The sequence below is a fragment of the Ovis canadensis genome, chromosome 19 (genome assembly GCF_042477335.2).
Source record: "Ovis canadensis isolate MfBH-ARS-UI-01 breed Bighorn chromosome 19, ARS-UI_OviCan_v2, whole genome shotgun sequence".
Lineage (NCBI taxonomy): Eukaryota > Metazoa > Chordata > Mammalia > Artiodactyla > Bovidae > Ovis > Ovis canadensis.
In genome coordinates this window covers 19,068,059-19,094,514 of record NC_091263.1, presented here as the reverse complement: position 1 = coordinate 19,094,514, position 26,456 = coordinate 19,068,059, and the positions used below count along the sequence as shown (strand labels likewise).

Here is a 26,456-nt window from a genome sequence, read left to right as displayed (position 1 = left end):
GAACTAAATAGAAACTTTAAAATGAAGTTTACAGGAGTCAATTAGATGTCAATGAAAAAAAAATGTTGCTGCCATATCAGTAAACAAAGATGTTGCAACCGTCAAGCCATCACATTACAGCTGTCCTGGTGACTCCTGTGGGAACTCAGGATGAAGCCAGATGCTCATCATCAAATATCAGCCACTGCGGCCACCCGCAAATGTACACCTTGAGGAGACTCGGGATAAGAAAGCACAGGATGCTGGCCATAGACAGCTGAGGTGCATATCAATGGGGTGATTTCAATGAGCCCTGGAGTTTTCATCTTCCCATATAGAGGAAGGGGGCTTCCACAGTGGCTCAGCAGTAAAGAATCTGCCTGCAATGTAGGAGACGCAGGAGACACTGGTTCGATTCCTGGGTCAGAAAGATCCCCTGGAGGAGGGTATGGCAACCCACTTCAGTATTCTTGCTGGGAAAAATCCCATGGACAGAAGAGCCTGGTGGGTTACAGTCTATGGGGTCACAAAGAGTTGGACACAACTGAAGCATGGCATGGCATGCCACATACAGAGGAAAGCACTAAATTCCTTACGTTGAGCTACCTTGTTTTTCTTAATTAAAAGTAATCTTTGGATGTTCTGACTACCTGATCTTTGTTGCAAAACTCTCTGTATATCCTGGCTCCTCTTTGGAAGCAGTCTCTTAGAATGATCTGAGATGCTGTGTCCCAGGCTTAAGTCCTCAGTTTTGTCCAGTGAATAACACATAATTTTCAACTTTTAGGTTCTACATCTTGTTTGGTCAACATAGGATATCAACATTATTTCCAATAAATATAGTGGATACATTGAGACATGTCAGTTTGACTTAGGAGCTAGATATTTGATATTCATCATTTTAAATGAAGAGGTGATAATTATGGAAATACTGCTTAAAATGTACTCACTAGGGAAGTACTAGGGAAGTAACTGGATTAGTTACAAATGAATAATTACAAAAATCTCCAACTTTCTAAGATCAGATTTAAGGCAACCTTTAATAAATAGGCAACCTTTAATAAAAATTAATTATTTATTTAATAAGTAAATAATAAATTATTTAACAAATAAATAATAAGTAGTAAATGTCGTCATATATTTTACTTACTATTGTGCACTGAATTAGCACAAGATAAGTTCAGGAAGCCAATGAAGAAAAGGGTAACTTGGTTTTCTGGGTATCATTTTTAGAGTTTAATTCTCACAACTAATTTAAACCCTATTTGCAACTGTTAGCTGGTTATCATACGAATTCAATAAACGAAACAAAACAGCTTAAAATTTATATTCGTTGCTTAGTTGCTAAGTCGTGTCCGACTCTTGCAACCCCATAGACTGCAGGCCACCAGGTTCCTCTGTCCATTGAATTTCCCAGGCAAGAATACTGGAGTGGGTTGCCATTCCCTTCTCTAGGGGATCTTCCCAACCAGGGATCAAACCCTGGTTTCCCACATTGCAGGGAGATTCTTTACTCTCTGAGTCACCAGGGAAGTCCCTCTAAAGAGAAGATGAGGAATAAACGAGATGGGAGACAGGAAAATGTCCAAACCTACAGATGGGAGCCAATACTGCATGGTCCTGGATGGGACAGAAATCCTAGAAACTGTCCCGTGAAAGAGGCCAACCAACCTGTGAACTGGCTCACAATACACTCTCTAATCTTCGTAACTCCTGGGCCCTCAAAGCACTGTGAGCCTCTCCCCCAATTTCCTTCTGATCACTCATAGCGCTTTTGTCTTCTTTGGTGTTACTCATCCCATCTGCCTTTGATACGTCAGTACTCAGGACTAGGGCTTCCCTCCTTCTCTCTCCTTCTGATCCCAACTACTGTTTATCAGTGAAGCCCAAAATCTTGGTCTCAAAATCAAGTATCTAAACTGAGTTCCAGACAACCATTGCCAAGATTGATTAGTAAGTATATGTATCGTCAGTATCTTCTAAAGTTATCATTTCTTATGTGGGTGTTTACTACTATCCTTTTATAAAAAATATTCTCTTCAGCCTCTGCTTCCACCTTCCTTTCAATCCACCAGTCATAACACTGTGCTGTGAAATTTGTTCTTACAATGGGCAGATCCAACCAGCATGGTGCCACCTAAGAGATAACTCACGGATTACAGAGCCCTTCAGGATCAAATGTGTATGTACCTCTGACCTCCCCCACCTTCCCCTGTGAGTCCAGACCCCACCATTCAACAACTCAGATGGACACCCACCCTGTCCTGTGGTGTGACCTCTGGGCCTTTGTGGAAACTCTGTGCAGCACTGAGGGAATATGGGCTTTCCCTTCTCCAGCCTCAGACTAAATGTCATGGCCTCTGAGAGCCATTTGCCTCCATGAAGCATTAACCCTGCCTTTGCTCTGCCCCCATGATGCAGGACGGGAGTGAACATGACCACACGTGCCATTCGTGTGCCTTTCCTAAATGGGCTCCTGGCTGATTCCATCGTGGTATCTCCTCTTCCCAGGCCAGTTATTGGAACATAACAGACTCATCAGATGTTTGTTCAATGAATTAGTAAATGAATATATGCCTTGAAAATTTTGAATTTGGACTTCAGTTAAACTTGTATTTGGGTCTTACTCTCCCACACCACATGCAGGATCTTGTCTCCACACCAGGGATCGAACCTGTGCCCGCTGCAGCAGAAGTGCAGACCTCTAACCACTAGAATGCCAGGGAAGTCCCAAGCATGGATCTGAAAATGGAACTGGGGTATTTTGAATTTTTATTTTACCAGTAAGGTTTCCTTAAAAAAAAATTCAAGTGAGCTCAATCAAACTTCTAAAGACAGTATCTCAGCCCTTGATTGATTAGCAGTGATAAGAAGAAGAAAAGTGATTATTGGGGTCACTGAGAGAGCTTCCTGATGCAACAGGGTAGCTAGTGCACTTGAACCATAATATCAGCGGGAATCCAAGAGGGACCTGAGGCCCTTCCTCATCCAGGTGCCTGACCCTGAAAGCAGAGAATAGGAGACTGTTAAAAGTCATCTTGAAATCTCCAGAGGTGTGTCAGGAATCAATTAAATGAAATCCAGGAGACGTATCACCTTACAAGAAAACAATAAAAATAAAATATATATATATATATATAGAATAGAGAAGATCTGCCTCCTTGTGTTCAAAAAGGGACCATCATGGGGGGTTATGCTGCTGCTTATGTACTTTGCCATCACGATATTTCTTCTTTCCCGCTTTTGCTATAACATTCATATCAGACAGAGATGTTGTCCCCTATCCAGCAACAGAAAAGGACAAGATAAAAAAGAGGCAGACAGAATAAAGACTGGAAGGCTGCAAAAATCTATGACTGCACACACACAAAAAGCATTGTTGAAAGGGAAGCAGGATAAAAGGTATCAGCATTATGTGTGTGGGTGCACCCTAAGTCACTTCTGTCGTTTCTGACTCTTTGCGACCCCATGGACTGTAGCCTGCCAGACTCCCCTGTCCATGGGGTTCTCCAGGCAAGACTACTGGAGTGGGTGGCCATGTCCTCCTCCAGGGGCTCTTCCTGACCCAGGGATCGAACCTGCGTCTCTACTGTCTCCTGCACTGGCAGGCAGATTCTTTACCACCAGCGCCACCTGCACAGCATCAGGTAGCTAAAGGTCTCAAAGTCTGGGGAAATCCAGTCTGAGTTTGTCATTAAAAACAAATTTAAATGGAGCCTTGATTGATAATTATAAAAGAGATGAGAGAACATTGCCATATTTTATGTAAGTGTTTCTGTTTTCATCTCCATCTAAATGACTGATCTTCATAGATTTCAGGACATGGTTTTGCTTTACTTTTTAACATCTGTGAAATCGAGGCTAACAGGATACTTGATAGCATTCGAGAGTTTGGCAAGTTTCTCCTCTTTTTTGGTGGTATTTAAAATAGTATTTTGTCTTTAATTGATTGTTGTTTTAGAGTCAGTGTTGCAGCGTACATACTATTAAACCCTACACAGGTAAATCAGGTAAAAAGTATAAGATGTTGAGGTTGCTTCCAGAGCGAGCCCTTGCAGCTAGACAGGTGGAAGTCTCGGGTATCTAGCTAGATGGTCTGTATCCTTCCAGATCCCAGATATGGCTTGATGTCACATGGAAGTTGCAAGCTTCAGCTTACATATTGATAGGGGACTTCCCTGGTGGTCCAGTGGTTAAGAATCTGCCTGCCAAAGCATCGGGCATGAGTTCGATCCCTGGTCTGGGAAGATTCCACATGCTGCAGGCCCATGCTTCACAACTACTGAGTCCACAAGCCCTAAAACCCATGTCTGCAACAAGAGAAGCCGCAGCAATTAGAAGCCCATGAACTGCAATTACAGTAGATCCTGGTCTCCACACTAGACAAAGCCTGCACAACAATGAAAGCCCAGCACAGACAAAAGTAAAATAAATTAAAAAAAAATATTGATGGGAACCACTCTGCATCTTGTGACCAGTGAGCTGCCAAGACAGTGCCAACCATTCAAGAAGTCCCCCAGTTGACTGGTACCCCACATAGCTGCCCTTATCCATGGGGACTGCATCAAGGGTCCACAGGAGACATGGTGATCAACCATCAGCCTTTCTCCTTGTAAATGCTTGATGCAATCTTCTCAGCCTTGAGCCCCTCCTAATTCCCCCACTCCTCCTCCCCAAGAATACAAGTGAGTTTTTCTAGCTTCTTGCTTGGGAGTAGAGAGAAGGCAGAGGACTAGAGTTCGTCATCAATCATATTTTATCCAAACTTACACTATCACAGGGATTTACAAGGTTTGCCTTTTACCTTTAGTGATCATAGGTTAGTAAATATTAGACCTGGCAGCTTTAAAATAAGGACACTTAACTAAGAAAACTTCCACGCTGAGTGACTGACAATTCAAGTTCGTATGCCAATGGGAAGAACTCTTTTGAGGTTAGAAGGGCCGTTCACCTTGAGTCTGCTCTCCAAATTGCAGGCAAAACACATGAAATGCAAAACAAACAAAAAAAACCCAAAAAACAAAAAAGACTACATCTGGTGGGCTGGTTATCACACTTAACTCCAAGCGCTGTCATGTCTCCTAACAGACAATTTCTCTTTTCAAGATCACATATGTAAAAATTCTCTTTACTTCAAAGTTAAAAGGACTATTTGCAGAACCTAGGTATGTTGACAGATACATCTTAACTATTCCCCCAAGGTCTCATTAAAGAAAAGAATTGGACAAGTAACTGTCGTGCACTGTGATATAGCCAATGGAAACAATAGTGAATTATATAGCTGATGTTTCTACTTTCATAGAATACAGCTGAATATAACCTGAAATTTACATGAAATTATGACTAAGTTTTTCAAATAATTCTTTGGATATACTATTTCATAGGTAACTGTACTTCAGTTTCTCTTCAACATATTACTTCTAATAGCTCAATGGGGCAGGACTTCAATTCAATATCTCTGAAACAAATTTTCTGATGTTCAGTATTGCGAAATAAAATGGCGGTCAATATGGCTTGAAAGCTAACAGAAATGGTGAACTCCCGGGCCTGTTGTCAGGTTCTTCTTATACTTAACACATCATTGACCAGGGAATTTTTAAAGAAAGCAACACCTGTGGCCAATGATGTTATGTAAGCAAATACTGAAACATCTCTGCCCAATAACATTCAGGTAACAAAAGGTGTACTAACACGCCTCTGATCAATAGTGAGTTAATATGAAGGACTGGAATAGTTTCTAAGCAGGATGCACTGGTCATAAAGGATCCAACTAAAGGCCGGGGGGCACGTATGTGAGTTCTGCCTTGTCTTCCTCACTGCTAGGAAAGTCTCCAGGCATGTGCTTTACAGTAACATTGGTGATGCCTAGTGACAACAAAATGCTTTCAAGAAACTCAACAAAATGTTCTGTTGTGAGGGCTCCCTATGAATGGTGGCTAGAAGGATTGCCTCTTTTCTCCAGATTTTATGGAGCATGTTTGCTGTTACTTCCACAGACATCTATGTGCCCTTCAGCATCAACACTGGCCATATGAATGTGACTGAATTTGGTTCCTACAGAATAACACGCCCTTCTTATCATATGCAAATAGGTGAGTAGATAATAATGATACAAATGATAGTAGAAATAATTCAATGTATCAGATTTTTCTTGCCAGGGAAGATAGCAAGAATGTGAATCTCTACATTGGGTCAAATGTTTAAGGATCTTTATCAAATAATTCCAAGTCTACTAGTCACTCATAGACTCAATAAATTAATGAACATAGGATCGGAACTTTCCCCAAATTCCTTAGAAAGTTTTATACATATTTGTTGAGTAGGGTAAGAACTGCTGCTGCTGCTGCTGCTGCTGCTGAGTCGCTTCAGTCGTGTCTGACTCTGTGTGACCCCATAGATGGCAGCCCACCAGGCTGCGCAGTCCCTGGGATTCTCCAGGCAAGAACACTGGAGTGGGGTGCCATGTCCTTCTCCAATGCATGAAAGTGAAAAGTGAAAGGGAAGTCGCTCAGTTGTGTCCAACTCTTCACAACCCCATGGACTGCAGCCTACCAGGCTCCTCCATTCATGGGATTTTCCAGGCAAGAGTACTGGAGTGGGCTGCCATTGCCGTCTCCAGAGTAAGAACTAATGTCTTTAAATCCATAAAAATTGATGATAGACTGTAACACAGCTCTTCAAATAAAGACAGTTGACTCATACACTGGTAGCAGTTAATTTTCCCATGTATATTACTGTATGTGAAATAGATCACCAGTCCAAGTTCAATGCATGAAACAGGGCATTCAAAGACAGTGCACTGGGACAACCCTGAGGGATGGGATGGGGAGGGAGGTGGGAGAGGGGTTCAGGATGGGGAACACAAGTACACCCATGGCTGATTCATGTCACTATATGGCAAAAACCACTACAACACTGTAATGTAAATAGCCTCCAATTAAAATAAATAAATACAAAAGCTGTTGCAGTGCAAAATAAACAATAAATAAAACAAAAAGACAACCAACAGATTGGGAGAAAATATTTGCCAATAATATGACAGACAGACATTAGTCTCCAAAATTTACAAACAGCTCATGATGCTCAATAGCATCAAAACAAACAACCCACTCAAAAAACGGGGAGAAGACCCGAATAAACATTTCTCCATAGAAGACACACCGATGGGAAAGAGACACATGAAAAGATCAACATTTCTAATTATTAGAGAAATGCACGTCAAAACTACAGTGAGATATCACTTCACACCAGTCAAAATGGCTATCATCAAAAAGCCCCCAAACAATAAATGCTAGAGAGGGTGTGGGGAGAAGGAAACCCTTCTACATTGTTGGTGGGAATGTCAATTGGTACAGTCACTATGGAAAACAGTATGAAGTTTCCCTAAAAAACCAAAAATAGAGCTACTATATGACCCTGCAATCTCACTTCTGAGTATATTTCAGGAGAAAAGCATGATCTGAAAGGATACATGTACCCCGATGTTCACTGCAGCACTGTCAACATTAGCCAAGACGGAGAAGCAACCTAAATGTCCATTGGCAGAGGAAGGGATAAAGAAGATACGGTACATATATACAATGGAATGTTACTGAGTCATTAAACAGAATGAAATAATGCCATTTGCAGCAACATGGGTGGACTTAGAGGTTACCATACCAAGTGGAGCAAGTCAGAGAAGGAGAAATATCATATGCCATCCCTTATATGTGGAATCTAAAAAATATATTCAAATGAACTTACTAAACAGAGACAGACTCACAGACTTAGAGAACAAACTTGTGATTTTGGGGGGAAGGATGAGGGAGGGAAGGGATAGTTAGGGAGTTTCGAATGAATATATACACACTGCTATATTTAAAATGGATAACCAACAAGGACCCACTGTATAGCACATGGAACTCCATTCAATGTTATTTGGTAGCCTGGATGGGAGGGGAGTTTGGGGGAGAATTGATACATGTGTATGTATGGCTGAGACCTTTTGCTGTCCATCTGAAACTATCACAACATTGTTAATTGGCTATACCCCAATACAAACTTAAAAGTTAAAAAAAAAATGTGGCCGTAGATAAGGACACTATTTAATAGTATGAGAACTAAAACAAGAAGGCAAAGTGTCACGTGTTCAGCCTCCGCTGGGAGCGCGTATTTGGTGGCTCAGACGCTTTGTTGCTCTGCATATATTCAGATGACTAAGAAAGGGGGCTTCCCTGGTGGTCCAGTTACTTAGACTCAGTGCTCCCAGTACAGGCAGTCTGGGTTTGATCCCTTTTCAGGGAGTGAGATCCCATGCGCTGCAGCGAAAAGTTCAAATGTCACAGTTCAAGATTCCTGCGTGCTGCAACGAAGATCAATGATCATACATGAAGTGGCTGAGACCCAGTGCAATCAAACAGATAAAATAAATATTAAAAAAAAAAGATCATGAAAGCACTGGGAATACTGATGCTGGGTAGCAAATAAATTCAAGTAAATGGGATAAATATACACATTTGGAGCCCACAAATTGTATCTTTCTCCGTTGTTTCATGAGTCTGAGTGTTTCACTAAACAAAAAGAAATTTTGTAAGTTAATACCACTACTTATAAGGACTCTAAAAATTCTTTACACAGAAGAATTTGGTAACCTCACCCTTGAAATAGATTAGGGTATAGAAACCTAAAGATTATTTACATTTAGCACTATGAAGCCTGTAGAATATGCAAGAAAATTCCTGCTTCCTAATTCTTTGTTTTTTCAAATTAAATATTTATGTATTTGGCTGCACTGGGTCTTAGCTGTGACATATGGGATCTAGTTCTCAGGGATCAAACCTGGGCCCCCTGCACTGGAAGCTTGATGGTTTAGCCACTAGACCACCAGGGAAGTCCCCTAATTCTTTGTTAAGTCCAGAAAGTCGCCAACTGTGGTATCAGAATGCTTCTTCTTTTGAAGATAATGGTTTTGAAAGATACTAGAAAGTACTTGAGCATGTACTCTTCATAACCAGAGGTGGCATAAACACATTCATAACTGCCATTATTTGGCAGAATAGGTTGGTTAGTAATTTATCCTCTTTCCCTTTAAAAACACCAACCATATAATCCATCAGTTCTCAGTAGCTCAGTCTCCCCTTGGTATCTAGCAAGGGTTCATGCTTTTCTTTTTACTTTTGCATTTTTCTTTCATCTTCTCCATCCAAGTCCCATCCCCTTGCCAGCTGTTGGCTTCTTGGATTACATGAACTTCAAGAGAAAATTGGCTAGAAATTTGAAAACCAGGTAACACTTCAGAGCTAAATAATTTGTGAATGCAAATAATGATTGTGAATATGATCTTATGAAACATTAACAATATTGGTCAAAGTAAAATTAATTTCTACTTGTTTTATGATATATTTTTAAGTCAAAAATTCAGCTGGAAAGTGATATGAACAGTAGATTGTCTTTCAAACATGTCACATCATTAACAATAATAACATTTGGGAAAATAAAGAGATGTCGCATAAAACTGGAAATTAAGGATTGACACAGCCAAGTCATGTGAAATGTATAGTGAGGTTGGCTTTCAGGTTAAACAGCCCTGAGCTGTGTGTGTGATGGTACTATGGTAGTTGTAATAGTAGCTAATACTTGAGTAAGTACATGTTGCCAGACACTGTGCCCACTACTGTACCTTCAGCACCTCATTTAATCCTCCCATTCACCAAGGGTGTGCTGTCAACCAATCTCTTTCTACTCATGAGGGAACAGAGCCGTCACTCAGCTTGAGAGGGCCAGAGGTTGGCCCTTTAGTCACTCAAGTAGTATGCCCGGTAAATTATGATCAAAAGCAAACAATTCTGAGCATATCACAGATGCTGACACACATGTTTCCTTAAAATTTAGGAAGAATTGTTATTTTAAATGGGTACGTTACAGGACTGAAAATTTGTTAAATAACATGCCAAAGCTTCAGTTACTTGTCTTAACTTTATTCCCTCTGAGCCACCCAGCACCCAAGGACATGGATGCATCCACTAGACAGGTGATGGGGGAGAGCTTTCCAACTTTTGGGAGAAATCTTGAATTTCAATGCATACAAATCAATTGCTCAGCTACTTACCCTGAAAGATAATCAGTCAATAAAATGAACAGTTAATGGTTAGTAACAAGACAAATGTGAGTGGATACTCTAGTGACTACTGTTTTTGTTGTGTGTTTGTTTGTTTGTTTGTTTTTGTTGTTATTTGGCTTTGCTTTTCTTAACCTGTTTATAAGTATGAAGCCAGTTACAGTGAGTGGTTTTATTTCTGAAACACTAAATGATGTTCGATTCTACTTTGAATCTCCTAGTTTGCGATTTTAGGTTCCCAGAGAGGAGGGAATACGTCTGCATGTCTCTATCATGTCTGTAGTATCCAGTCTTGGATACTTTGGCTTCAACTCCATGTTACCAGCTACATTAGGCCCTAACAAGAGAGTCAGCCTGTCCTTTGAAGCCAGGAACTGACTTCTCTTCTCCAGCTATGAAAAGTCCTAGATGGCAGCCTCTTCCAATAGCAGACTGTTGCGTCTACACTGAAAATCTGTTGTTTAGGGTAGCAATATTCATGAATTGTCTTTGCGAGAGACAGCTTCTTTTTTTTCTTTTTAAACTAGCATCATGAACGAGACTATGCTTACTTCAGACTTCTCTTCTGCGGCTTCCTCACCTCTCTCGGTCTTCCTAGAGTGGAGGAGAGTTAGGGCCTGGCTCTTGGATTAGGTATTGGCCTAAGGGAATGATGTGTCTGGCTTGGTCTTCTATCCAGACCACTAAAACTTTCTGCGTGTGAGCAATAAGACGGTTTGCTTTTTGTGTTTCATCATCCATGTGTTCACTGAAGTAGCGCTATAATTTCCTTTGAGAATTTTTCCTTTGTGGTCACTACTTGGCTAACTGTTTGGCACAAGAGGTCTAACTTTCCACCTATCTGGGCTTTAAATATGCCTTCCTCATTAAGCTTAATTTTTTTTCCAGCTTTTGATTTAAAGTGAGGGACATGGGATGCCTGAACATGTAGAGGCCATTAATTGGCCTAATTTCAGTGTTGCTGTGTCTAAGGGAACAGCGAGGCCCTGGGAGAGGACAGACAGGGGAATGGCTGGTCAGTGGAGCAGCGTGAACACGCATGCTTATGGATTGAGCTCACTGTCTTATGTGGGCACAGTTCAAGGCGCCCCAAAACAATCACAGTGATCATATCAAAGATCACTGATCACCTATCTGTGATGGTGGTCCTTTCGGTCCAGTAGTGAAGAGTCTGCCTGCCAATGGAGGGGACAGGGGTTCAACCCTTGGTCCAGGAAGATCCCACATGCTACAGGTCAACTGAGACTGCACGCCACCACTCCTGAGCCCACCCTCTGGAGCCTGTGCTCTGCACCAAGAGCAGCCACCACAAGAAGCCCACGCACTGCGACTAGAGAAAGCCCACGTGCAGCAGCAAAGACCCAGCACAGCCACAGATGAATAAAATGAAGTCACTTCTAGAAAATGCTAAGACCGCTTGAGCCCTTGGAAAGAGAAGGCTCACAGTCCCACCCCTGACCCTTCTGCTCCAGCTCGGGGTGTCACTCGAGAGGTTAGTTAGTAACTTTCAAATATTTCAGTGTTTTTCACTTATGCAAAAATAGGTCCACCAGCATGTACCTATATTTCAAAACCTGGCTAATTTACATTAATTAACATGTAGGATGGGTTCAGTATTAGCATTTCATCAAACTATGCTAAAATAACCATTACCAAAATGCCACCCAGAATAAAACAGCTTTACATCATGAATGAAAAGTTTAATTAGCCTATCAGTTGTCATGTTTAAGGTACTTTGAAGTTCCTTGCAATCCACCGGTTTTGTGTTTGAAGCACTGGCTCAGAAATCCCTCTCGTACTGTCATTTTTTACCTGACTTTACAGACAGGACAAGTAAACAGCAGCCTCAATTTGCACTATGATCTCAGGGTCTGAAGCATCAGAACCTACATTATAATTTTTTAATTTTATCTAGGCAGTGGCACCCCACTCCAGGACTCTTGCCTGGAAAATCCCATGGACGGAGGAGCCTGGTAAGACTATAGCCCATGGGGTCGCTAAGAGTCTGACACGACCGAGCGACTTCACTTTCACTTTTCACTTTCATGCATTGGAGAAGGAAATGGCAACCCATTCCAGTGTTCTTGCCTGGAGAATCCCAGGGACGGGGAAGCCTGGTGGGCTGCCGTCTGTGGGGTTGCACAGAGTCGGCCACGACTGAAGTGACTCAGCAGCAGCAGCAGCAGTGTTAATGTTAGTTGTTCAGTTCTGTCTGACTCTGCTCCTCTGTCCATGGACTTCTCCAGGCAAGAACACTGGAGTGGGTATCTATTCCCTTCTCCAGGGGGTCTTCCCAACCCAGGATTGAACCCACGTCTCCCTGGGTTCTCCCTCTTTGCAGGAGGATTCCAAGGCAACCATTATTTTACACAATAACACAAACAAGCAGAAACAAACACCGCAAATGGCCTCCTTATAAAGCTGGAGACTACAAGGACTACAAGACAAATGAGAAGCAAAACTGCCCACCAGAAATGGGCTTCAAGGGAAGATGCACGTCTCAATCTGGATGAGGGAAGGAAGCAAATAGAAAAATTCTCTCCCAAGAATCTGACCCACATCCTTGCTTTGGTTAGAGTTTCAATTGATACAATCTATGTGGTCAAAGACCTAAAGCAGAGAATGTAGGTAGTGCCCCCAGGTGACTAACAGGAGCAAATGCAAACTGTTTTGTAATACTATAATAAGGTATAATAAGAGCTTTCAGCAGGTTTAAAACATGGAAAAGCAACAACAAAAATGTGTGTCTTATAAACAATGAAATACAATAATTAGAATGGATGGCTTCCTAAGAAATGATTAAATATTGTTTACATAGGATTAACTTGTATGATGTCATACCTTACACACCATACTTACATACACATGCATTTTACTCTAGCAAGTACAATGCAAACAGGAAATACAAGAAAAACATATTAACATAATAATGGGCAAAGTAATCCAATATTTTTGGTGTATCTACTTCTAAGACCATGGTCATGGTGTAAAAATTAAAACACTTATCTCAAAACCAAAATATCTGATAAGTGTACTTTTAGTTCATGCCATTTTTTTTTCTGATTTCTTGCATCTGAATGTCTCTACATACTTGGAATATGCTTCTATTCATCACAGATATATTTCTGATGGTCCCTTGGTTCTCACATTCAACAAAAAGACCTGTCACTCTTAAAACACAACTTTAGAAAATGAATGTTAGGGATATACCTTTAAAACTTACATCTAAATTACAAGTGCTCTGGATCCTAAACTTGACCCCACAGTGGTTACCTGGCAATAACATGTGGTCTCTGTCATGTCTAAGCCCAGAGCCCCGGATTCTGTACAAAGTAGCAGAGAGGGTTCTCTAAGTTTATAGTTCTTTTACGTTTATTGGTTTGGTTTCTAAGAAATGTAGACTCAAGTGAGGAGTCCTGCCACAACTGCCGTCTCTTCAGTGGATGCAATAATACAGGACCTGTAATTCCAGTCATCAGTGCTAAGTTATCTAGTTAAGAATTGATGCTTTGGGGTTATGGTCTGTGATCCAGAAATCTCTAATCAGCAAGCATTTGACTCAAGTAAATTTTGAAAGATCAAATGAGTCCTTCGAGACCATGGGTGATTGACACGGGACCAAGGTGAAAAAATGCTGTCATAGTTCAGCTGTCTTCTGGGAGCCGCGGGGCTACCCACGGAAAGCAAACGGTCACACCCCGCCTCCTCTGTCTTGACGCAGCATAGACTGTCTTTCTAAAATCAAAATACTGAACCCCACCTTTTAGCTTCAGGTGCTCCATGGCCATTCTCTTTTTAAGGTAATGAATGACAGATCACATAGTATCTGAGCACAGCTATCTCCTTTACCAGGGGTTTTGAGATCTACATGGAAATAGTCAAAACAGACTAAAGTTTCAGAAACAAAAGTGGCTAAAGGTTTCGCTGAGTAAAAAACTCAGCCTCTTCTCTTTCCTTATAACTGTAATCTCAGGATTGAGAGTGCAAGATGCTGTACCAAGTAGGATGCCGCCTAAATGGATGAAGTAGACGCTTTGAATAGAAATACTAAATAAAGCTCTTCTGTTGAAACGATGGGCTTGGTATAAAACGGCATTTATTCAAGGCATTCAAACAACTCCATTCTATTTCACAAAGAATAAAAAGACCTCTTAGAAGCCCAGACACATTTGCCTTGTCTTCTTATAACAAAAATAACCAAAGGGAATCATCCCCAAGTGACACTGGAGCCATAAGCTTGCTATTCTCCTGTTTTGTGTTAGGAGACTAGATGGGTAATTAACTGTTAAATGCTTTTCTCCTTGTTGTGAAAAAGTAGAACCCTGTGTGTACCAGCTTTTCTCTCTCCTTGACTGGCAGAAAATGTCACATTTTATGTTGATGTGTACATATAAAAAACAGATCAGCACATGTATGAGCATTTGGGCATGCTCCAAGTACACGTATAAATAAAACTAGAACAGCTTAATGGTAGAATGAAATAAATCCAACTTTGTTTTCCTTCAAACACTAATATGTAACTCTCACTGTTGATATCACTGGAAGTATTTTCTTAAGTAATCATTCCCTTATTTTATAACTCGGACACAAATGGGCCAAGTCTCTGTGGCTAGGTCTTTCAGGAGCTACTGATACCTATTGGTTTCACATTTGCTGAAAGAGGATTTAACGACAGTACAGAACTAGGCTCGGTCTGGAAGTCCTATTCTCCTTCTCAACTAACCATATTCTGATAGAATCGATACAGGTCTGCTCGTTTGCCCCCTCTGAAGCCATCTGGTTTTCTGTGGGACCTGGTTTCCTCATGGCCCCGCATGTCTGTCTTGCCAGCCTTCTGAGGGATGTCTGTGGCCACGTTTCTGAGCAAAGGTCAGTCAGGACTCACCTCTCCTTCCCTGGGCCAAGGCCTTCCATTCTGGGTGTATTTACTTTGATTCTGTCGCTTCTTTTGTCCTCCATCAGCGAATTTGCACAGTAAAGGCTCACTAGGGGCTGGGAAGATAAGAAACCAATTTTACATTAGCAAATCCCCTTTAAAATAAGTGATTATGTGAGTCACAGTAGTGCTTTGTAATGCATACCTTTTGAAGTCTTTTTGCTTCTGGAGAGATATTTGGCCCCCTTTTAGTTTCAACTCTGTTGGCGGCTGTTCTAACTAACTGGGCTTCAAAAAACTACTGGCAGACCATCAAAGAATATAACAAATATTGTTGAAAAAATAATCAGTTTCAGCAGAATGTGCACTTGCCTTAGAGGAAGAATAAGAAGACAAGACCCAACCCCTTCTGATTATGATGGTGTTAAAAACAAGACAACAAGCCCCAAATGGAGTCACTTATGCTAAACCCCTTGCCACTGAACAGACTTAAGTACAGTTTCAGCCTCTCTGAGAAGTGGAATCGGAAACCAGTCAATCAGAAATGACTCGGTCAACACTCAGTCACCTCTCCGGTAGACTGATGCCTTCCCTTTAAAGAAAGTGACTTGTCCAGAACCCATCCACTTTTTGCTAGAATGCATTCCAGTTTTCATTTGGTGCAGCTCCTGGGAGCTCCTGCCTCTCTGCTGGCTGGGATGCTGCCCAGTTTGTGATCTCCCATATGTGGTACTAATTCTTTGCTCTTCTCTGTATCCTTGCCTTTTACCATGCAGCACTGCTGACTGATATACTCAGTTTTTTAGTATCTGCCATGTATAGAGGACGCATACATATTATTAAACTTCTATTTTTCTCTTGTTAAGTTGCCTGTTAGTATAGCGGTTGTCTCAGTCAAGATCTCAAAGGGGCAGAGACAAAATTATTTTCCTCTCCTACTATATATGTGTGTGTTGTTGCTTAGTCACTAAGTCGTGACTGCCTCTTTTGCGACCCCATGGCCTGGAGCCTGCCAGGATCCTCTGACCATGGGATCTCCCAGGTAAGGATACTGTTTCCTTCTCCAGGGGATCGTCCTGACCGGGGATTGAACCTGCATCTCCTGCATTGCCACGTGGATTCTTTACCACTGATCTACCAGGGAAGCTTATATATGTGTGTGTGTGTGTGTGTGTGTGTGTACATTTAAAAGTCCCTTTTATTGGTGAAACTTTGGAAGGTAAGGTATTGGGGAGCAGCACTGCAGGAAAAGAAAACCCTGAATACGCAATTAACCTTGAGATTCCTTTTACTCACCAGCATAAACAATTTTGCAGATGCATCCTTGAAACATACACTACCAGATCACAATAACTTGGAAGTGCATGTGGCACAGAGGCAAAGAATTCGCCTGCAATGCCGGAGACCCAGGTTTGATTCCTGGCTGGGGGTTGGGGGCAGGAGGAGAAGGGGACGACCCAGGATGAGATGGCTGGATGGCATCACTGACTCGATGGACGTGAGTTTGAGTGAACTCCGGGAGTTGCTGATGGACAGAGAGGCCTGGCGTGCTGCGATTCATGGGGTCGCAAAGAGTCGGACACGACTGAGTGACAGAACTGAACTGAACTGCACTGGGGAAGGTCCCCTAGAGAAGCAACCCACTCGCGTGTTCTTGCCTGGAGAATCCCATGGACAGAGGAGACTGCTGGGCTCCATGCGTCCATGGGGTTGCAAAGAGTCAGATGACCCTGAGTAATTAACATACACACAACAGTAATCTAGCTAGACAAGGACCAAAGGTAGACAGACTAGAAGATTCTGGATTTTCAACCTATCTTTAAGTTTACCATTATTGAAAAGAGAACTTTCAAAAAAATAGTTTAACACTAAGGGAAGTTTAAAAAGTCACAGAGTGAGACTTTCCTAGCTTTCAGCAGAGGCAGTGGTGGTTTAGTTACTAAGTCATGTCCAACTCTTTGCAACCTCATGGACTGTAGCCTGCCAGGCTCCTCTGTCCATGGGATTCTCCAGGCAAGAATACTGGCTGGAGTGGGTTGCCATTTCCTTCTCCAGGGAATCTTCCCAACCCAGGAGTCGAACCCAGGTCTCCTGCATTGCAGGCAGATTCTTTACCGACTGAGTTACAAGGGAAGCCCTAACAGAGATATCTTTGCAAATGATGTTTTACAGTATCTTACAGTCTTGAAGTCTTAGCCACCTTGATATTCGACGATCTTCATAGAGTGTTAGGCGGTGGATGCTGACAATGACCTACTTGTATTTATTGACATTGCTAAGCTGAAACATCTGCTGTCATTTCAGTAATTTGAAGCAGATTTTTATGGAAAAGAAGATAGGGCTACAATGATTTACTAAATGAATTAAAGAAATAAAACCCCAGAAACAAATGTTCAAAAGTGTCATTAAAATAAGATGGAATATCCATAATATTATCTTTGAATTGTAAGCATGTCATTCTGTTTCCCAAGGGACTATTTTATTGAGAGTGGCAGAGAAAAGATTAGTAAATTATATTAATCAGATTTATATAATCTTCTAGTCCTCATGTGATTTCTAAACACCTGTAATATAAATATCCAAGCTCCTCAACTAAAAGATGAGAATCTGTGTCCTTAATCTTACCTTTCATCAGCCTCCTCCCTTCCCCCAGGGGTTTACAGATCCCTCACCTATAAACGCTTTTTTCTCCTGCCTGGAATTTCCTTTCCTGGCTCCCCCTACCTTGGCCCCTCTACTTGCCTGGCAAATTATGAAGCAACCTTCAAAATGTAGTTCAAATGTCATATTCTTCTGGAAGCCATGTCATTTCACAGTGTAATTACCTAAGGCTTACTTGGCAAATTTTTTCACAGGTTGAATGACATTTTGAAACTGAGTGGGACTGTGTGGGGCCCTACTGGATACAAAACCTTTTCCTGTCCCCTATCTCTTGTTTGTAGGACATAGGTTGCATACCATCTCCTTGACCTTCCCTGAAATCCAAAGGACAGGTCCAAACAGTTGCTAATCAGAGAACGTGGGGAGGGATATGAAGACGAGGGAGGAATAGCCAAGAAACAACAGAACATCCGTCCTGGGGCAGGGTCCTAGTTCCACCATAAGCAATATAGATGAAAACATATCTCCAGTTCTTCTGTAGGAACCAAGGCCCCCATGCAGGTGGAGGATGGTAACTTCAGACTGGGCACAAAATTCCTGGATACCACCCTATTATCTCATCACTAACCAATCGGAAAACCGCCTGTGCACAGTAGAAGATAACAAAGACTTTGACCCCTTCCCCAAATGATTAACAGAGATTAGCTTTTAATTTCTTAAAAAAATTTTCATGGGACTTCCCTGGTGGTCCAATGGTAAGATCCTGAACTCCTAATGGAGGGGGCCCAGGTGCAATCCCTGGTCAGGATCTAGCTCCCACGTGCTGCAACCAGGAGTTTGTGAGCCGCAAGCAAGACCCTGCATGCCACAACTATGACCTGGTGCAGCCAAACAGATACATGGATAAATATCAAAAAACAAAACCAGAAAACTTTCATGGTTGAGCTGAATCCCGGGAGCTGGTTTTCGGACATGAGTCTGCCTTCTCCCCAGGTGCCAGCTTGCTGAATAAACTAACCTTACCTTTCAAAGGAACACTTGCTTCTCAAGTATTGGCTTTATAGCAACAAACAGCCAAAACTGAGTTTGGTAACAGCTTCTGTTTGTGTTAAGTCTTTGAACAGTAACGATTTCCAGGCTTGACGGTGGGAAGTGATTCGAGTAGAGGTCTGAGTGAAGTCTGTGTGGGTATGAGAAAGTTGTTAACAGCACCTTGCACACAGATTTACAAGATGCTCGACAGTGCTGCTATTCAAAGTGTGGGCCAAGGACCAGCAGCAATGGTATCAGAGCACGGGGGCCTGTTAGAGATGCAGTGTCAGGGGCCCTTTCCCAGATACACTGAATTAAAATCTGTGTTTGCACCAGATCCCAAGGTGATTTCTGTATACACTGAAGTTTGAGAAGCACTGATGTGATGATGTGGAGAAGGCAATGGCACCCCACTCCAGTACTCTTGCCTGGAAAATCCCATGGACAGAGGAGCCTGGAGGGCTGCAGTCCATGGGGTCGCTAAGAGTCAGACACGACTCAGTGACTTCACTTTCACTTTTCACTTTCATGCATTGGAGAAGGAAATGGCAACCCACTCCAGTGTTCTTGCCTGGAGAATCCCAGGGACAGGGGAGCCTGGTGGGCTGCCATCTATGGGGTCACACAGAGTCAGACACGACTGAAGCGACTTAGCAGCAGCAGATGTGATGATTACTGACTCCTTAAGGAAGGAGGAATAGATCTCAGAGGCCAAGCACGAATCCTCTGAATAATGAAATGATTTCAGTAGCTGAGAAATATATTATCTACAATTTCCTTACTGCAGTATTACGATGCCAATTAATTTTGTTTAGTCTCTTTTAACAGTAGTTAAAATAGAGGCTAAATGGAGAAAAGGCCTTTGTGGAAGTGAGATGCAGTTATAAGTCACAGATTGCAATATACCAGAAGACATTATGGTCTCTCATATAAATGGGGGGAATTTAAAATATAATTATAACAATGCATGGCAATAAAGTTGCATGGTAATTATGAAGGAGTAATTACAATTTGCTTGCTTAGTGGAGTATTTCAAGTCTTTCAAACTTTGTATTAAACATAAAACATTGGATGGATAAACTGATAAAAATAATCTAATGGTTTACAGGATTTGCTATTGTATTTTAAGCAAACAAACCAACAACAAGTATTTTGCTTAGTAAAATTAATGCAAAATACTATATTTTGATTTTTATTTAAAACTTAACATACCTTCAATTTTGATTCACTAAAAATGTTTCTAATATTGTATCCTATAGGTAGATATGCACATATGCTTTAGCTAAGATGTATGACTAATAATAGCAGAATTCCTGCTGTCCCTCAAGGAAGAGGAGCATTTTTGATTTTTAGGATGCAGTTTATATAAACTCTTCTAGTATTTATATTGGGCTTTTAAAAAAATATCTCTTTATTATATAAATTACAATTCTGGTATTTAAAATGTTAAATTTAAAAGTGTCTCACCTCAGATAGAGTGTAAGTCTTCAGGGAAAAAAAGGATTGGGAAGAGTTGAATTGAGAGTATGTTAATAACAACAGAAGCAGCTTACTGAAAGATGAGCATAAAAAATTCTTGCGTGAGAGTACAAGGAGGAGTTTAAAAAAATATTTTTTTCAAGAACTAATATACAGGGACTTCCCTGGTGGTCCAGTGGCCAAAAATTTGTGCTCCCAATGCAGGAGGCCTGGGTTCCATCACTGGTCAGGGAACTAGACCCCCACGTGCTGCAACTAAGGATCCTGCATATCACTAAAGACATCAGCGAGCCAGAGAAATAAACAGAGACTTTAAAAAGAACTAAGATTAAATATGGTAACGTTTTGATCTAGAAACCATCATTTTCTTTTTCAGGTATAGATATGAATTAGTTTTATTTGAAGCAAACTATCCCTGTGATGTTCAGGGCAACTTTCATATACATTCGTATACACACACACACACACACACACACACACACACTCATACATATATACATTCATATATATACATACATTCATAGTCTGTTCTTTATGACTTTGTGCAGTAATCTCTTACTGAGATGTATGCTTGAGTGCATGTATTTCCAGCCAAAAATCGATATAGAAGATGGTTTTTCCACTGCCTTTTCGGAAAAGTTCTCTCAGAGCTATTGAGCTGTCCTCAGCAAGGTCCCTGAATAAAACTTTATATTAAACCACACATTTATGTTGTGTGATTTTCTTTAAGCTGACACAAAAATGCACTGGGTTGGCCAAAAACTTTGTTTACATTTTCCCATCTTACAGAAAAAAAAAAATCAAAAGAACATGTTGGCCAACCCAATATTTGAACTTTCAGCCCTTAATGCCATTCTCCCATCTTTAATCTTCCTGCTGTCTTCTAGCTGACCATTGTCCCTAATTCCTTCATATGCAGAGAGAAGTAGCCTGTACTGATATTGGATAAATAACAATGTACAAATTATGGATATAAAGGACTTCACTGGTGGCCCAGGGGTGAAGAATTCATCCAACAGTGAAGAGGACAAGATTCAATCCCTGGTCTGGGAAGATCCCACATGCCATGGGGCAGCTAAGTCCATGAACTGCAACTACTGAGCCCATACTTTAGAGCCCTTTCACCACAACTACAGAAGCCCAAGAGTAGCAATGAAGACGCAGCACAGCCAAAAACAAACAAACAGATCACGGATACAAGTGTGGTTCTAACTCTATGTTAGACTCACGTCCTTATTTACTTACATACTTACTGACATATCTAGGAAATTTTGCAGGGCGAATTCCTATGATTTGTCTACAAATAATTTGCTACTTTTCCTCCACACGTGCTTTATAATGATAAACATAATATACTATACATATGTGTGTGGCATAGTGGTAAAAATATTCGCCTGCCCACGTAGGAGCTGCAAGAGATGTGGGTTCGATCCCTGGGTCAGGAAGATCCCCTGGAGGAGGAAATGACACTCACTCCAGTGTTCTTGCCTGGAGAATTCTGTGGACAGAGGAGCCTGGCGGGCTGCAGTCCATGGGATCGCAAAGAATCGGACACAACTGAGCGACTGAGCACAGCATATAGCTATCTAAGTCCCAAATATAGAGTATAAATGATATGGCAAAAATTACCCGAAGTTTACAACACAGAATTATTATACTTTGGAGTTAGAAAGTCTTTTGCAGATGACAAAGTGAGCTATTTGGCTACATTTCCTTACAACTCCTAGTAGTTTGTTTATCATTTAATTATGTTTTATATATACTATTAATATATTAAATGTGGTATAGTTATTTGGACAGCTGAAATACACTTCCATCCTGGAAGTGCAATAGCCGCTATCAGTCATCTGACCTTAAAATGTATTTCATTTCAACGTTTTATTTTTCCAATCAGGAAAATACAAGTTTGAGGAATTGCCAGCTAATTTGTGGTAGGTGATGGAAATATCACATCCAGAACCATGTATTCTGAATTTCTAATCAAACACTGTCTCCAACTACTTATTTTCTACCTTCCTTACCATCGGGGTAAGTGGAAATGAGTTTTAGGCAGTTCTTGTGATTGACGCATAACTTGGGGATGGAGCAAAAAAGACTAGACATTTACTAAGACAAGATTATTATGCTTCTCTGTGCACAGGTTAGAAGATCAAGCACCCAGGGGTATCTGCTAGGATATTTACGCTGCCACTGTAATCACAGTTTACTTTAACAGAACAATACTTTGGCCACCTGATACAAAGAACCGACTCATTTGAAAAGACCCTGATCCTGAGAAAGACTGAAAGCAGGAGGAGAAGGGGACGACAGAGGATGAGACGGTTAGATGGCATCACTGACTCAATGGACATCAGTTTGAGCAAGCTCTGGGAGTTGGTGATGGACAGGGAAGCCTGGAGTGTTACAGGCCATGGGGTCGCAAAGAGTTGAGCGACTGAACTGACCTTAACAGAATAAACCAATTATACGGGTAATAGTTACAAACGTCAGACACGTGTACTCCTGTCATTAGGCCAAAGTGAGCAAATAAATGTAAAATTGTGAAAACTAATAAAAGTTAATAATACTTAGAGAAAGAGTAATTTGCATGTACTTTCTCAATTTTATTTATCAGTAACAGATTAGTACTTATATTCCTGGTGGCTCAGAGGTGAAGAATCTGCTGCAATGCAAGAGAGCAGGGTTCGATCCCTGAGTCAGTAAGATACCTTGGAGAAGGAAATGGCAACCCACTCCAGTATTCTTGCCAGGATAATCCCATAGAGGAGCCTGGTGGGCTACAAAGGGTTAGACACGACTGAGCAACAACACTTTCACTTTTAGTTACAAATATAATTCTCTATTGTGGGAAACAGTCTTACAGAAAAGGAAAATGCTCCAGAGTAACAACAAAAGTGGAACAGCTGTTTGTCTAGGAAAAAAAGGAAAGACGCTGTTTCCGATGAATCGTCTTATGGCTGAGTAAATATCTCAAGTTCATCTCTCTGATTCAAGATATAAACTACTATATTAGGATGGATAAACAAGGTCCTACTGTAGAACAGAGGGAACTATATTTAACATACTGTGAAAAACCATAATGGGAAAGAATATGGAAAAAGAATGAGAATTTGGGGGGGAGGGATTATCAGCAATTAAAACACTAAAATAAAATAAAAATAAACTAAAACAATCCTTTGGTTGCCAAGGGGGAGGGTACCAGAGAAAATATGGAGTGGGAGGTTTGGAGAAACAGACATAAACTATTATATTCAGTTCAGTTCAGTTCAGTCGCTCAGTCGTGTCCGACTCTTTGTGACCCCATGAATCGCAGCACGTCAGGCCTCCCTGTCCATCACCAACTCCCGGAGTTCACTCAGACTCATGTCCATCGAGTCAGTGATGCCATCCAGCCATCTCATCCTCTGTCGTCCCCTTCTCTTCCTGCCCCCAATCCCTCCAAGCATCAGAGTTTTTTCCAATGAGTCAACTCTTCGCATGAGGTGGTCACAGTACTGGAGCTTCAGCTTTACCATCATTCCTTCCAAAGAAATCCCAGGGCTGATCTCCTTCAGAATGGACTGCTTGGATCTCCTTGAAGTCCAAGGGACTCTCAAGAGTCTTCTCCAACACCACAGTTCAAAAGCATCAATTCTTCAGCACTCAGCCTTCTTCACAGTCCAACTCTCACATCCATACATGACCACAGGAAAAACCATAGCCTTGACTAGGCGGATCTTAGTTGGCAAAGTAATATCTCTGCTTTTCAATATGCTATCTAGGTTGGTCATAACTTTTCTTATATTAGGATAGATAAAAGACAAGGTCCTACTATATAGCACAGAGAAATATATCCAGTATCTTGTGATAAACCATAAGGAAAAGAATATGAAAAAATATATATGTATAACTGAATCACCTTGTTGTACAGCAAAAATTAACAATTATAAATCAACTATATTTCAATTAGAAATTTTTGAAAGTTAAAAAAACAAACAAAAATGTACTTTTTCAATTCTTTGTAATACTTCTATAATTCTTTCCATATAGAAAAAGCTTATTCTAGAAACCACACAGAGAAACATCACAGAGAAAGTTAACGTTTCAAATGGATGAGACACAAAGTACACGCTGAGGGTTAGGTTCCTTCTATGGGGATATGACTGAAACCTTATCTGTGCTGAGTGAAGACAACAAGAACGCAGAAAGCACTGGCACTTCCAAAAAGCACCCACTGACTTATCTGCAACTGTCTGACTTGCCTATCCAACAACAGATAGGATAAACTCTTGTAGTTAGAAGGCAAGGTATCAAGGAGCATGTTTCTAAGGTGAAGAGTCTTAAAAATAAGACAATCTTATTGACTGACCAAGATCGATCATATTTGCTGTTGTCTTCCTCCCCTCTAACTCCTTATACCTGCATAGTGCTGTACTTGCCCCTGGGAGAGCTCTTTGCATGCTACATGCAATCTTCATAAATTACTCCACACTCTATGGAACATGGCACTTTTTATTTAAAAGAGGCACAAAGGAAAGAAATAAACAGCTGTAACCTTATAGTGCTGATATCCCTCTGATATTAAAAATCAATAAACACATAAACAAAGAAGGACATTTATTTAGTAAACTGAAATTACACAAAGGTGAAAAATAAAAAGACCTCTTCTCAACTCTCCCCTCCTATTTCCAGAAAAATACATAAATATTTATCTGCTAATCCATCTTCCATCTGTCTGGCTCTTTTTAATTCCAAAGGGGATACTCTTGCTCAGAATGTGTGTTTTATTATTTGTTTAATTATATATGAAGAACTTTCTAGATCAGCACATATCATCCTTTTGAAATGCTGCTTGCTATTGTAGCATAATTATCACATACTATAATTTATAAATGCCTATCAATAGGGGACCAGCCAAATCTCATTAAATTTCCATAATGCACATCTATGTTCTTCTCCACTATTAGGAGAATTTGATTTGATTGGAGTCAAGAGCTGGGTCAGATTCACCTTTGCCTGGCATCTACCCCAGTGGCCTAACAAATTGTCTGAGAGTAGAACACATTTCATTATCTGCTGATCAAATTATTAAGTACATACAGACAGCTAGTTAAAATAACTTCGTTAGATTCCTTATATTAAGGAAGTTCTAATGGACTGAAGTGTGAGAATACAATCTTTTCCTTTTAAGTGAGCATAGAATCCCATAATTTCCATATTTAAATATAACTAGCCAGCCTACATGAAAAAGCAAAAATGAGAGAACGAGAATTCATTCTCAAAAAAACAAGAGAATTTCAAGTCCCAGGTGTAACTAATTTTACATGGAGCTCATGTTACCTGCCCTAGGTAAAGGACCAATGGAGGGTATACGGAGTGAGTAATCTTATGATGAAAAAATCAGGATTTTTCCCAGTATCCACTTATGATAGTCCACCAAGTAAACACATATGCACCCCAAAATTCAGGTCAAGAAAATGTATGTCAATTTCTGGCATGTTATTTCGAAGCATCTATTATTACCTGGGCTGGAGATGGAGATTGAGCAAATTCCCAAACTGCGGTGAACTGAGTTAGTAGAAATAAATACACAGAAATTCCCCTACATATGAATGAGTTCTATTCTGAGAGCACATTTATAAGTCTAATTTGTTCGTAAGTCCGACAAAGTTAGCCTCGGTACCCAGCTAACACAATCGACTATATATTAATAGTGCTGTATAGGTTTATAAAACTTATCACACAAATAACACACAAAAAACCAACACAAAAAGTAAAGCAAACACGTTTAGTCTCACAGTATAATACTTTGAAAAGTGCAGTAGGGCAGTACAATGGTTGGCACACGGGCTGGCATCCAGTGAACAGGCAAGATGAGTTACTGACTGGAGGAGGGAGAGGAGGTGGGAGATGGTAGAGCTGAAGGATCGTCAGCAACAGGAGACGGAGGGGTGAGCTGCAGCTTCACTCACACCTGACGTAGACAGAACCCATGATCACATCTTTGAAAGCTTGCAACATGATGGTTCACATGTAGGGGACTTCCCATATTCTAGCTTCAAAGTGAAAGCTGCATTTAACTGTGTAGGAATTAGTTAACAGGGCTGATGTGTCAGCTAAGGAGAACTTCCCTTCAGTGGGAGAAGGATTTACCGGGGAAGAGCCTTGGGATTGAGCTTTTTCTAATTTAAGGTTCAAGGAACCGGAACTGTGACAATCAAGAGTGCTTTCACGGTGCCTGAATCACTGACGGATTCATACTAAATAACTTTAACTGAGACACAGGAACCTGAGTTCTTGAAAGACATGTTAAAGACCATGTCTGCTGTAAACATCTATGGACAAATCTATCTATGGAGTCAGTCCCCCTTATGGAAGAGTTGAGTGTAAACACAGTGTATACAGATGGCTCTA

General features: G+C 40.9%; 1 protein-coding gene across 17 annotated transcripts in view; it reads right to left on the bottom strand.

Moving 5' to 3' along the window:
- RBMS3 (RNA binding motif single stranded interacting protein 3) overlaps window positions 1-26,456 on the bottom strand; it is an 811,389-nt gene that overhangs the window by 142,529 nt on the left and 642,404 nt on the right. For all 17 annotated transcript variants that reach the window (XM_069561193.1, XM_069561198.1, XM_069561203.1 and 14 more), the window contains one exon: window positions 14,961-15,067. In XM_069561193.1, coding sequence (XP_069417294.1) covers window positions 14,961-15,067 — 107 coding nt within the window. The remainder of the gene's footprint in view (window positions 1-14,960; window positions 15,068-26,456) is intronic.